Source organism: Mizuhopecten yessoensis, unplaced genomic scaffold (assembly GCF_002113885.1).
Source record: "Mizuhopecten yessoensis strain PY_sf001 unplaced genomic scaffold, ASM211388v2 scaffold10847, whole genome shotgun sequence".
NCBI lineage: Eukaryota > Metazoa > Mollusca > Bivalvia > Pectinida > Pectinidae > Mizuhopecten > Mizuhopecten yessoensis.
This window is the reverse complement of record NW_018408751.1, coordinates 487111-501810: the sequence shown is the minus strand read 5'-3', so window position 1 is coordinate 501810 and position 14700 is coordinate 487111. Positions and strand designations below refer to the sequence as shown.

The 14700-nt window shown below is 34.4% G+C and overlaps 1 protein-coding gene across 1 annotated transcript; it reads left to right on the top strand.

Moving 5' to 3' along the window:
* The first annotated feature begins 4523 nt into the window (after positions 1–4523).
* On the top strand, positions 4524–14009 carry LOC110462973 (macrophage mannose receptor 1-like). Its single transcript, XM_021517264.1, has 13 exons — positions 4524–4629; positions 5229–5510; positions 5849–6019; positions 6597–6755; positions 7357–7638; positions 7976–8155; positions 8723–8794; positions 9107–9388; positions 9736–9915; positions 10403–10645; positions 11483–11542; positions 12582–12660; positions 13404–14009. The coding sequence occupies exons 1-13, from the start codon at positions 4560–4562 to the stop codon at positions 13492–13494; spliced, it is 2151 nt and encodes a 716-aa protein (XP_021372939.1). The 5' UTR covers positions 4524–4559; the 3' UTR covers positions 13495–14009.
* The last annotated feature ends 691 nt before the right edge of the window (positions 14010–14700 follow it).

The following is a 14700-nucleotide window of genomic DNA, read 5'->3' as shown; positions in this document are numbered from 1 at the left end:
CAGTGATATCGATTACCAATGATACAGGTGAAATATTCGTGACATCTCAGGAAGTGTATAGCGTGTTCGATCTACCTGAACAATAAACAGATCTCAGGAAGTGTATAGCGTGGTCGAACTACCTGAACAATAAACAGATCTCAGGAAGTGTATAGCGTGTTCGAACTACCTGAACAATAAACAGATCTCAGGAGGCAATGTAAACCTCCGAAATGAATACTTCACGAACAGATCACCTGACAGGTCATTCTGTGATACCAACTAAGATGTTAAACGTTTGCTGTGAAAGTAAGCGATTCAACACGTCATTTATATTGATTATTTTGAAACGCGACATAGCACATCACAGCCAGAGTGTCTAATGTGATAGATTATTTTTCCCCTTGTTCCCAACCAACGAATCCGCAAACGAATTTTGCTATGGAAAATATGTTGTCTATGTTTTGGACCTTATATGTATTATAATGTCTATGTTGTTACTAACGTTAAAAAGTTTAATGATCATACATTATCTAGCTTCTGGACTGCTGTGCATGTGTACACGAAGTTGATAAAACAGTAATATTAAAAATAAATATGAAGTGCTAAATCTATGATAAATTATCTTGTTATCAAAGAGGGATCCAGATAAGTGCTACACAACTTAATATATTTTCTTCTAGCGTATTAGAATGGAAATAACATTGCATTTTTGACAGTGAAGCTGGAAAATATAAAATTGACAAAATGAAAACAACTAAAAAAATATTCTTGTCTCAAATGTTTTCTGTATACGCTAATATTGTTCCTTTTGTTAGCAACAATAAATACTATCATCGTATTATCTAATGGAAACTTATCCATCTTAAAACGTATATGGACATTGACCTACTTTTACGTTGATAAATATCCTTCACAAGTGTTAACATTTGCATGTAGGTAAACATTACAAACAGGAACATGTCACTTCTATCTATGCAAGCGATTGACCTCATTTCAATTCAACTTGTTTGTTTACATACCGGGTCATGGGTGTTTACTGAAACTACGATTATTTGTTTAGTTTAATCTTAATTATATGGTCCAGTTTGATATGTTTTCCTTCATTCATTTCTTGTTTGAACATTACTACAGTATGAGAGGGAAGCAAATTAACGGTTGTCACATATGGTGTAGAAAATGAGTTCCCTTCTTGAGGACGAGTTTATCTCTAGCTAATAAAAGATCTGTCTCTGGTGTGGTATATCTTACGTTTTCTTGTCTTTTTGTGTTGGTGCTGCCTTTATTTTAGATATATTTGTTTTATTTTGCGCAATAGGAAAATAGGAAATTGTCATAAATCTAAAGAAACGTATACCTGTTCTCTAAACATCAAATACCTTTTTGTCTATGTGTATAAAGCTTACTTTCTGAAAACTGGAATTATTGACACAGAAACTGGTACTGGAAATGAAGTTCTAGCTGTATGCCTTCGCCATACAGTATATGATAAATGAAGACATTTTATGTAAGATAACTTTAAGGGAATGCGTTTTCTGCAAAACAAATAAACTGCAAGAGCTTACCATTGGTATCTGAAATTGGTTTTTTTTTTTTTGTGTGTGTGCTCTGATATGGGTTCTGTTTTTTATAGTTCCCTTAGTAAATAGTAAATATATAGCCATAAATATAGTCACAATGTTAATACGTTCATAGCTTCATACCTTCTCATCTGTGCATGTTCACAGACATTACTTATATTACATACACACGCGTAACTGAGTGATCTGGAAAATTGTAGAGCAAAGAATCGAACGCGGTTTCCGCTATTTATAATTCAAAATATCTCCTGGACTCTGTTCCGAACGTCTAAACCTTTCTAGTTATGAAAACCCAACACATATTGCAATTATTAATGACTACGACAGGCAACCCGATTGTACAATTGGTAATGTAGATGTAAAAGGGAAATAACGTTGGGGCAATGTTTTGTAGTAGTTCTAAAACAACAATGTAAACAATCAATTTCAATTGAGTTTATTCTCTATAAATGCCTAAGATATGACTGATACATTACTCACTACCTAAACACGAAGACACTTGCCTAACTGTAATAAACTGGAGGTTGTGTGTTTGATTGCCGGTGTGTTTATCTCGATCTGAACTGTTTATGACCTCAGCAATGACTATCAATCAATGCAACTCTGATACTTCGCTTGTTTATTTACATATACAGTTTTAGATAAGAAGTGGTTAACAACATGACTTCATTAGATATATTTCATAAATGTGTAGTCTCAAAAATGAAATTTTACAGATTCAATCGCATCATATACAGAAAAGAGACATTGTATTTATCTATTGAAATGTTGTTTCTTTTTATACAAATGTAATTCTGTTTCGTCGCGTATAGAATCCGACTTTCTTAATGAATCTGTATTTGATTAACAATCGGTAGCGATTATATTAACAGATATGAATTTGCAAATAAGGTTCAACCTCAAAAATAAGGATCAATACCAATTTTAGATATGGACATAAAGGCAAGTTATTCCTGCATCCATCATATAACTTAACTATCACACTTCCATATTGTCCTTATTTTATATATCCCAAATCGTGTCCGTTTATTTTTTTTATCAAGAGTTGCGATAAGTAATCAGGTTCAAATATATATCATGTTCATTAACCGAACGACTAAATAGATAAAATGTGTATGTTTTGTTTGACATTTCAAAATGTAAAATTGCAATAAAAATAATTAACATTGAGTTTGAACAAAAAAAACATAACATCAGCTCACAACGACATATATAATGAAAACTTTATTTCATTTCTTTTTTTTCATTTACAGTTAGATGTAAAGTAATACACAATTGTTGAAATTGGATTTTGAAATAAGTTTTACAAGTTATGTAGATCCACCTCCAGGATCTACATGTCAGGAACGTCATGATTGGAACTCATATTTGTAATAATAGGCAATTAAAATACGAATATGATAAACGCAAAAAAAGGAAAAAAGAAATTCATTATTAACCTCCATCACAACTACGACGAAACGTGCTAAGGATGGCCTGCACACTTGGAATACATACATTGTATATATATATGGGTCAAAGAAATAATATAGATGGTAAAATCCCATATAACACTGAATCCTAATGGAGGTATGTCCGTAGGATACGAATTATTTAAAATAGTATTTGGGGGCAAAGAAGTAATTCCAACAGTGTGGACAAGTTAAGGTTGTCAAATTTTCGGAGCGATCCGCTCCTTTATCAAGACACAGTGAAATAGAACAGTTACATGTAAATATACATCATATTACAAGAAGATAGAATTGATATACTATAATTGAAAATATAGCTATTATATAAAACCAAGAGTTCCCTCGGCTAAAGACAGCCGAAGGCAGCAATTAAGCTGAGAGCATCGCGGACAAGGAACACTGATAGTCTAAATATCGGAATGCTCGCTGGTCTATAGCGAAAGTGCACTAAGACGACTCGCCCAATGAAACACAACGACGACCCGCCAAATGATAACCAAAATCGGAAAAGAATCCCTCTAGAAAACTCTTTAACTACTAAATATATGTAGAGGACCTATTCTTGCGCAAGATGCACTATCACATAAAATGAGTCAACTAGAGATTAGCGCCAGAAAGAAGGGACGAGATATCAAAAATGTGGAACATGTGCACGTGGGAATCTGGCCCGGTAAATGTGAAAATCTCAATTTCCTACCTCCATTAGGATCCAGTGTTATATGGGATTTTACCGTCTATATTACTTCTTTGACCCATATATATATATATCTATATATATATAGGTACAGTACTTACAGGTTATAGAAGGCACTGCATGTTGTTGTTTTTTAATTTTGGGGGCTAGTATTTACAGGTTGTCCCGTCAGAACTAGTTCGCGGGATTTAATTGAACGCAACATGGCCAGGGAAAATTATCATCCACACGAGATGACTTTTGCATTTTTTTGTGACGAGATTTATTTTAAAAGTGTAGAAAAATACAGTAAATTCCATGACTGAATTATATTTTTAATTTATATACATACATATTTACAGATAATACAATCTATGGTATTAATATTCGCTATGTCTTTGATTTCGCAATATCTTTTGTGACTTTAAATATAGCGAAATTAAATCACCCGCAAATATCACTAAATATTTAGTATACCAATAAGTATACAACGAAACAAAAAAATACAGGGAGAACATATGTACACATCTTAATCATATCTATAGTCTATGTGTATGTAGCCTTCCTTGACCATTTAACTGTCCGATAGGGGACGAATTACCAGTCACAGGAGAGATACCGTATCACAGGGCTGATAAGAGTACTATGTCAACTTTTGTTGTAGCTCATTAGTACAGGGTGTGTTAACCCTTTAACTGATATAAATCTATAGCATCTACTCCAGAATAAAAGCGTTTGATTGGTTGATAAACCCATTCCTTACAAACGAAGAAATCTGATTGGCTGAATCACTCGTACGAGAAAAGAGAGCAAAGAGCGTATATGATAGTTGCATACATGTAATAACAATTTTATGTTATTAATAATATTCTACAGATGCGCATACTCCTATATCTTATAGCCATGTATCTATTACTTTTTCTTGGGATATTTGGCGTCGCAATTGGTAAGTATCATTTTGGATTGATATCGTGTTAGCGATAAATGTATGACAATGAATGTGTAATAATTGTCAATTAAATTCAGTAAAATAGATTATCCATACATGCAAACCTATTTCCGGGATCACCGGGAATTATATAGCAACATACAATATCCATGTTAGAGGTGTGTATTGTTACATAAATCTTCGAACAGGATAATCTTAATTGATTTAAGTCAATTTTGAGTTAATCTGACAAGTGTTGTTATGGGACAGATTTAAGGTATACCCACATTAATTTCATATGCTTGTTTTGTTACTTTCTTAAGGACGGGTTCAACATAAACGTTATACTCAAAATGTCATCTATACATGTTGAAAATCATATTTTATGCAGAACATATTAGCATAATGGTTGTAGATAGTTATGCTTTTATAGTCTGAAGAGAAAACAAAACAGCAAAAGATCACCTAAGTGTCAATCAAACCATTGTTCCAACTCAATATCAATAAGACTAGGGCAAAATATGAACCATTGTAAGCGTATAGAAGTGCACGGGATTCAGATAAATATTATTGATACCATATATCCACTTTCATATTACTAACAAATTCATTTACAGCTCAAACAAGCACTGACTTGACCCATTGTCCAGGCTCTGTAGCCCGAAACAAATATTTAAAGGTATACGGCGGTAGGTGTCTTCAATTTGTCCTTCACGAGAAATCATGGACCAGGGCGAAGGCAGATTGTAAAAGCAGGGGAGGTAACCTGGTGATGATAAAGACCACTGGGAAACAAACGTTTGTTTATAACACTCTGAAGAGTCTTCACTGGCACTACAATGGCTTATGGATCGGAGGATCTGACAGCGTTAGAGAGGGCAAATGGGTTTGGGTTGATGGTGAGTTTAATATGTTTAGCTTATCAAATATCTCGGTAATGAGTTAACCTTTCTTAGTAATTGGAGAAATTGCTCACTTCAATTATTTTACAAATCCCTTTATTAATTGATCGATTAATTATTTGTTTAAATATGATAACGTAATCGCTTTCATCGAACCTTGATGCGAACACAATTTTTTTAAAAAGCGATATGCACATTTTGCTTATTGGATTATGATGACGACAATAAAGTTAATACAAGGTTTGGTTTTGAAAACTGTTAAGAAATTAAAGATTTAAAGATTTTTGCTAACAAAATTACTTGCTCATAATTTTTTAAACTTTTTCGACTTTTAGGAACTCCTATGTCGTTCGGGAACTGGCATCGAGGACAGGGACCTTCGGCACATCATGGATTCTTTTTCTCGTCCTCAAGTTTTGAGGACTGTGCCCAAATGAGGTTAGACGACAGCGGAAGATGGCACGACTACTCATGTGGACGGTCATACTCGTACATCTGTGAATACGGTACGTGTTGATCTCTATTGAAACATCTTCTATCAAATATCATTGTTCGTGCAGTTAAATCCTACACGATGCCGACAGGGAAACTGGTCAGTTTATCCGACTTCAGCTAGGGGAGGGAGATTTCAAGAATCAGATATTTTCCTACTTTTGTCTTACTCTCTTTCCTGGCTGAAAGATGTTATATAAGACAGTTCTGGGCTATTGTTCCTTACTGAAATAGTTAAAAACAAATGCTGTCTGACACCCTGCCTAATCCAATTATTCAGTTATGTGTTGGATAAAACAAGTCTCACCCTAAAAGAAGCACCATTTAAATTGCCGTTCTGTATTTTATATTACTTAAAGTATAATATTTGTGAACAAAACCCTTGAATTGTATCAGAATAATATAATGTAATGATATATTAATTACCAAATTGCCTAATGTTGGTTAACTAAATACAATTCCCCGTGTCTTAAAACGCCTATTTAGTGAATAAAGATTTTCATTGATGTTGTAGGAATCATTGATTTTGATAAGATAATTATATTATTACCATTACTTATTGTACATTCTCATTTTTCAATTTGTGAACAGGTTTTACATCTACCGCCGTAGCAACGGCAGTTCCTCCTCACACAACTCCTCGTCCTGTGCCAAAAACTACTCCCCGACCCCGGACAACTGTTCGACCAAAAACCACTCCAAGTGCCCGGACAACTCTTCGACCACAAACAACAGTCAAACCGACAACTGGTAGCCCGCCTTATTGGTTGTCATAAGTTAATTTATATTCATTTATAAATAAGTGCTTCCAATTTATTTAATTTGGTTTCAGAAACTACACAAGAATCCTTGTAATTGTTATAAAAAAAGAGAAATGGAACGGATAGACCGGGAGTCGAACCCTTGGTCTTATTAACCATGTGCTTGTGCAAGGGTTTCGGTATAAATATTTCGCTTTTCATCAGTGTCTTGGTTACTCAAATTGAGTTCGAGTAACGGTTTTACTGATATTTCGATATTATCTTGTTGGTTCTGTTAAATTTCAAAAAATCACTTGACAAGCTTCTATGAACTCTTATATTTTCCTCGTACTCTGATATCTTGGTTTCAAAAAAAGCAACTACTTTATCGAGTGAACATCAATTTGTTGTAAGAATGCTTCAAATATATTTTTAATAATCGGATTTTAAAATGAGTTCAAAATATGAAGTTTACATAGACGTAACTATACCAGACTTCTAACAGTTCAGTAAATGTATATAACCATGTTTTGATTAACTGATTGAGATATTACACTGTTGTCTCAATCCCATATATCTATATGACATTTACTCACATATTCTATTTACAGCTCAAACAAGCACTGACTTGACCCATTGTCCAGGCTCCGTACCCCGTAACAACTACTTGAAGGTATACGGCGGAAAGTGTCTCCAGTTCTTACTTACGGAGAGATCATGGACTCAAGCCGGTGCGGATTGTAAAAGCAGGGGAGGTAGCCTGGTGATGATAAAGAATGCTGGAAAACAAGCGTTTGTTTATAACACTCTGAAGAGTCTTCACTGGCGCTACCATGGAGTTTGGATTGGAGGATCTGACAGAGATAAGGAGGGTGAATGGGTTTGGGTAGATGGTGAGTGTTATTGTTAAAGGCTAAAATATGCATATGTTTAAATATGATTACAATATTATAGGATCGCCCTTTTCAATGCAATATTTGTAACTATGTAATTATTATACGTGTATAGTTGTATTTAATGAACAATGAACACAGTTAAGATTTCTTCCTTTTCGGCCCCTAGCATCAACGATAAGCCTTAGAAAGACAAAACAGCTATATGGTACATGGTGAGGCAATTTTTGTATACTGTACCACATTTACGTTCATCATTCAGGTTTAGATGCAAGGTCATGAGACGGTTTTGTTCTTGCAGAATCTGTTAAGAAACTTAAACCCTTTCAATTTGTAGGTAGTCATATTGAGTACGGGAACTGGCATCCAGGACAAGGACCTACAACACACAATGGCTTCTTCTTCTCGTCCTCGACTTTTGAGGATTGTGCCGAAATGAGGTTAGACGACGGAGGAAAATGGCATGACTACCCGTGTGGCGGATTGCGATACAGTTACTCTTACGTCTGTGAATACGGTATGGGTTGATTATCATTGCAAATTTTCTATCAAACAGCGTTTATGGTGCTGTTTACCCTTGAAAGCTATCAAGTAAGGGTTGAGATGGGTGGGATGGTCTTTTCAGGATCGAAGGTTTTTATCTTGTGTCTTGCTGTCTTTCCTGCCAAAGAGATAATACAGAATAAATAAAATAGATCGGCATCTGTTCAATTCGATCCCTGGACATACTGTCAACCTGCCTTATTAGATATTTAGCTGTGGCGTCACATGTCGCATAGAAACTTCATTATAAATATTGTGTATTTTGAAATCTTGTCGGTGCAAACTAGGTGTTGAGTTAAACAGGTTTCACTGTTTCTAAGATTTTCCTATATTTAATCTATGTTTTCTGTATTTGTGTCACACAATTTATACTGTTTGCAATTAAACATTTGGTGTCAGAAATTTCGTATAGTGGGTCACCTGTTTTATGATTTGCTATGCCTTTCTTTAAATGCCTATTTAATTAATAAAGATATGAACTTTTCATTGATGTCCTAGTAAGTTTTGATGACCAATACTATTTTTTTCAACTTTGCAACAGCATTAGCATCTACCGTAACTCTTCGACCACGAACAACTGTCAATCCCAGGACAACAATTAAACCGCCAGTTGGTATGTCACATTATTGGTTGCCATAAGTTTATCTTTATTCATTTACGACTTAGAGATATTAATTAGTTTGGTTTGATATCAGAAATTTCATAAGAATCCTTGTAATTGTAATAGGAGAAATGCACGGATAGATTTAGATTCAAAGCCGGGACCCTCCCGTACTCTAGATTGACTCTCTACCAATTGAGCTACCCAGTCGTCGACGATATACCCAGCCAAGTTTCGCTACTTTTCTTTTAATGAAATTGATTGAGGTGTATTATATCCATACCAGACAACCATTTGACGATTATTGACGTATTATATTTACAGCTCAAACAAGCACTGACTTGACCCATTGTCCAGGCTCCGTACCCCGTAACAACTACTTGAAGGTATACGGCGGAAAGTGTCTCCAGTTCTTACTTACGGAGAGATCATGGACCAAAGCTAGTGCAGATTGTAAAAGCAGGGGAGGTAGCCTGGTGATGATAAAGAATGCTGGAAAACAAGCGTTTGTTTATAACACTCTGAAGAGTCTTCACTGGCGCTACCATGGAGTTTGGATTGGAGGATCTGACAGAGATAAGGAGGGTGAATGGGTTTGGGTAGATGGTGAGTGTTATTGTTAAAGGCTAAAATATGCATATGTTTAAATATGATTACAATATTATAGGATCGCCCTTTTCAATGCAATATTTGTAACTATGTAATTATTATACGTGTATAGTTGTATTTAATGAACAATGAACACAGTTAAGATTTCTTCCTTTTTGGCCCCTAGCATCAACGATAAGCCCTAGAAAGACAAAATAGCTATATGGTACATGGTGAGGCAATTTTTGTATACTGTATATATATGATTGTGACTTGCGTTCATCATTCAGATTTAGATGTAAGGTCATGAGACGGGTTTTTTCTTGCAGAATCTGTTAAGGTACTTAAACCCTTTCAATTTGTAGGTAGTCATATTGAGTACGGGAACTGGCATCCTGGACAAGGACCTACGACACACAATGGCTTCTTCTTCTCGTCCTCGACTTTTGAGGATTGTGCCGAAATGAGGTTAGACGACGGTGGGAAATGGCATGACTACCCGTGTGGCGGATTGCGATACAGTTACTCTTACGTCTGTGAATATGGTATGGGATGACTATCATTGCAAAATCTCCCATCAAACATCATTTATCGAGATTTTTGCCCTTGTAAGATGTCAAGAAGGGTTGAGATGGGTGGTGTGGAAGTCTTTTCATTGTCTCTTCTGTCTTACCTGCCAGAGGGATAATACAGAATACAATATTTGAATGCTGTTCCTTATTGAAATAGAGCAACATTTGTTCAATCCGACCCCTGGAGATAATGTTTACCTGCCTTATCAAATATTGAATTTTGTCATTAAATGCCGTATAGAAACCTTCAAATATATTATGTGTATTTTGCAACCATGTCTATGCAAATTTGGTGTTAAATTAAACAGGTTTCACAGCATACAAGATTATAAGACATTTATAATTATATGCCCTTCTTGATATCCTATTATGTAAATAGAGACGTTGAATATTCATTGATGTCCTAGTGAGTTGTGATGACCAATAATTGGTTATGATATTTTTTTCAACTTGGCAACAGCATTATCATCTACGGCCGTATCAGTGGTAGTTCCTCATCACACAACTCCTCGTCCTGTGCCAAAAACCACTCCACGTCCCCGGACAACACTAAGACCTATTAGGCCACAAACTACCTCCAGACCTCAAACGTCAAGAAAACCAGATGTACACTCCATTGTTCCTAAAATGTCATCGACAGCCAAACCAGGAATGCTTCAATCTACGAAACCAAACAGATATGTGGCATCTAATGGAGCAAACAGTATGTATAAACATCGTTGCTGCAAATCACTTACTTTTTGTGAGATATAATTGACGCTTTAATTTCAGTTGAAGGACTATTCCACGAATGTTCATTTTAAGGCTATTAAATAAGATTACAAACCCTTGTATTAAACAATGGAAATCATATTAGAAGACACGTATTCACACTAATAAGGAAATGACAAACCGAATATTAAGCTTCCTTTTAGTTTGGTGTTAAATATTTTTGCGGATTAATACACAAGTCATTATTAGAAAGGTTACCAGTTCGTGGTTTCAACTTTCCTATTTTGAATTTTCCCTTTTTTGATAGTATCATCCATTTTTTGCCAATCTTCCGTGTTCATACGTCAAAGTTGATTCGGTATTCAAAGCTTGTTCTGAATATTACGAATTCGTTTAATCGAAATGCGTAGGCAAATGAAGATTATAGACAGGCCTCATGGTCGCCTTTACGATATGATTGGGTACAATTCAATATCCTCGTGTGGCCGGTGTTTTTGATTTTCCTTATTAGTGTCCTTTTTCCCCTTTTCACTCTCCCCTATTTTGCTTTAAGGTCGTGGGGTTGCATGGTTTTACATAGCGGTGTGTGGTAAATGAAGTAAAAGACCCTTCTAGATCTCTAGTCTTTTTCTGTTCTACTTGTTCAAGGGTTTTGACGTAAATATTTTCTTTATTCATGTTTAACCCTAGTTTTATTGATTTTGAGCTTAATTATATCAAAAAGTTTTGTTTATTGAATTATTTAAACCTTGATATGACGGTAATACTTTCTAAACCTTAAACATAATACATTTTTGTAAGAAAATATAGAAACATTTGTACCTTTTAGGAAACCACTTTAGTGCTTCACAACAAAGAAACCCCAAACCGAAGTCGACAAATGAAACAGGTTAGTTGTTTTCATGTTATTACCGTATAATGGGTTATTTTTGCGGGCTTAAATTTTCTCGTTTTTGACCAAAAATGGGAACAATAAATCAACACTATCTAGACGGGTGAAGAAACTGAATTGTGGCGGTGTTTTAACACAGAGAAAGAATATATTGCGTATAAAGTGGCAAATAGTCAAATGAATACCCTTTATTGCATAATTTACAAAAATTAAGCAAAACCAAGTAAGTATATTTTGTTTAATAATTCATGAACAGAACTACTTCATGTGTGATATAATCTATTTCAAATATTTTGTATCATTACTCTTGATGTAAATAAATCGGTTCAACTACTTATTATGGCTGGGAAATTTATTATCGCTGCTCATTTTTACGCTTTTCATATTATTCTGCGAAACATATTGACAAGCGAAATCGCGAAAATATCATACCCGCGGAAATAACCTCATACACGGTACTTGTAACTGGCAGGACGAAACAGAATATTAATAAGATCACTTAAAGATTCGGGTTAAAAAGAATAGGCGTTATGTATACCAATGCATGCTCGTATGAGGCGACTTGTGTGGTGGAGGGGCCAATACAATTGGAAATGTTCTCCTATTTCGATTAGTGAGTGGACTACAAGGACGTAAAATGACCATATTGCAAAACGAAGGATCTTTGTTTATGGACTGTTATTGCCTGAATAAACACAAATAAATATGTGAAGCAGGAGAGAGGAATTAATATAAACGTGTTTCCGAAACACTCTGAAACCGTATATATGAAATAAACATGTAGGATTAATGAATAAAATACTGCTTAAACTTATCTGTAGCATAGATATGAGAAGACGTATTCATCATATACCTCTTATTTTCTGATGTAGACGAAACGAAAACCAAGCAAATCAGTATCAATACGCGTAAGTCAACGAGTGTTAGTATGATTGAAATCAACTGTTAACTTGACATATTGCACTATTCAATATTCATTGTCACTCAATGTTTTATGTGAATATAAATAATACAATAACTGGTCTTTCTTGTGCAGGTGTTATCGTGGGCGTAGTGGTTGGTGGATTAGTCTTCGTCGCACTGCTGGCGGCCGTAGTTGTTGTCCAACTCCGCAGGTATTTTATTTAGCACGTTTTACATCTAGATTGTTCCTTGTCCTATTTAAGATGTTTAGCTTCGTATGAATATTTGATGTTAAGTAAGGTCAAACACACAACACACACACATATATATATATATGTCCTGTTAACATATAAAAAAGTTTCCCTAATGAACCTCTAAAGAGGAGAAAGCGCTAGGGAAGTCGAAGAAGCTCTTGTCTTTAGCTTTCATATATATACATACATTATATATTCCTTTTTTTCTACCGTTTGTCTCTATCTTTACTTAGTGCTTTACTTGGCTATTTTGGCTTTTTGGCTATTTAAGATATTTCCAAACAAGCACCATTAGAATTTGAAACGCTTTGATTTGCCTTATATCCAATTTTTAAAAGCGAAAAGTACAATTGTAACGATTGTTTTGATACAAGACTATTTTATGACGTTGGAACATAACATCAAAATATATTCAATACCAATGGCTTCAGTCATGTTTGTCTGGTGTGTTTATAGCTAAGACTAGTTTACGATATCCCTAATCAAGACACACTTCCTCAATTCTCATGAATATATTTCGTTATCATCCACGCAAACAGAATTCTTGGAAAACCACAAATATTGTATTCAAGATAAGATTTATGCCTCTCGTTTAACTAATTGAGTTTAAACTTTTGTGATAAACTCTTATTAATATTTGTGGTTATCATATTTAGCTCGACATATATTATAACATATATATAATACCTTGTCATTTCCAGGAAACGTACAGTTGCCCTTAGCCCGATGTCTATTGACAACAAACTATATGGGATATCTCCAAGTCAGAGGTCAGAGGGAGAGGTTTACTGATAATTGATTAGTTTCGTTAATCATCGTAATACCAAAATAGTAATACTCCAGGTGAAAGCTATGTCAACTAGTACAGGAGTTGAAATATTAAAACATGTGTAAATACTTACGCTTTACAAGAGCTGGCCATTGTAATGGGTTTTTAATTTGAGTAGGAAGTCAAAATATTCGATTTGTAAAACTACAAGGAAATATTACAAATGCTTCACTTTTGTCACTTTCAAAATGGCCGTAATGATCGTATTTGGCTAATAAGTGTCAAACGGGCATTTAAAAAAAAAAGAACCGTCAAACGTGGCAAAAAAAAAAAAATATATACTTTTTTAATTCTGGATGCAGGGTCGAGCCAATAATGCCGTTATCTTTATAACCAATGCACTGCATTTATGGTTTTAAATTATATTATGTTCATCAAAATGCCATTTATATCTCTTTATTGTCGGAGGTATCTATTTCAATTAAGTCTTCAAAGTATTTGATTGAGACGACTTTAGGTCCAAAATGCAAAAAAAAAACAAAAAAAATCATAATGTTTTCATATCCTCTCATGAGTAAGTATTAAGTAAACATTTAATGAGATAATTGAAAATTTAAAAAAAAACATTTTGTATTTTTTCGGTTATATGGATTAATCGCAAACTGTAAATAGGTCATGGAAATGTTCATATTTGTTGTGTCACGGTATTGACATAGTAGCAAAAGTATAATTATCATGACTAGGTTATTACAGTTAAATTTGACATGATCGTAATCGTATATATAATATAACAAAATATACTATTTATAAATTAATCTGTCATTAATTATTATAAGCAAATGCATTCGTTTACAACTTAGTCTGACGACGGACTTATATTAAATGCGTGCCTTATAGAAGATATAAATGTTTATCTAAGCCAAAACAGATATGATAGCGACAGTCGGTTGCTAGTACGTCTTTCGCTGCGAGGTCACCGTTCCGTTATCATAGTGATAAGCGAGTGGCCCTGATGTGTAAATAATGTTTAAGCCATGCACTCGTTTCATTACCTCGACATTGTGATTATTTATCTTTTTCATAAAATGTTTAATCTTAAGGATCCCTGTGTCACTGCAAGCAACTGTAGCTTGATTGTTTTCCCGGCGTGACCGTAACTCATTTCTGGAAAAAAAAATCCATACCTCGCAGGACTTTTTAAAAAATGATAAAGATGATAAAAAAATATA

Coding starts and splice junctions, on each gene's coding strand:
- LOC110462973 (XM_021517264.1), top strand. CDS start 4,560: ATGCGCATACTCCTATATCTTATAGCCATGTATCTATTACTTTTTCTT. Junction 5,511..5,848: donor CAAATGGGTTTGGGTTGATG/GTGAGTTTAATA, acceptor TTCGACTTTTAG/GAACTCCTATGTCGTTCGGG. Junction 11,543..12,581: donor GAAGTCGACAAATGAAACAG/GTTAGTTGTTTT, acceptor TTTCTTGTGCAG/GTGTTATCGTGGGCGTAGTG.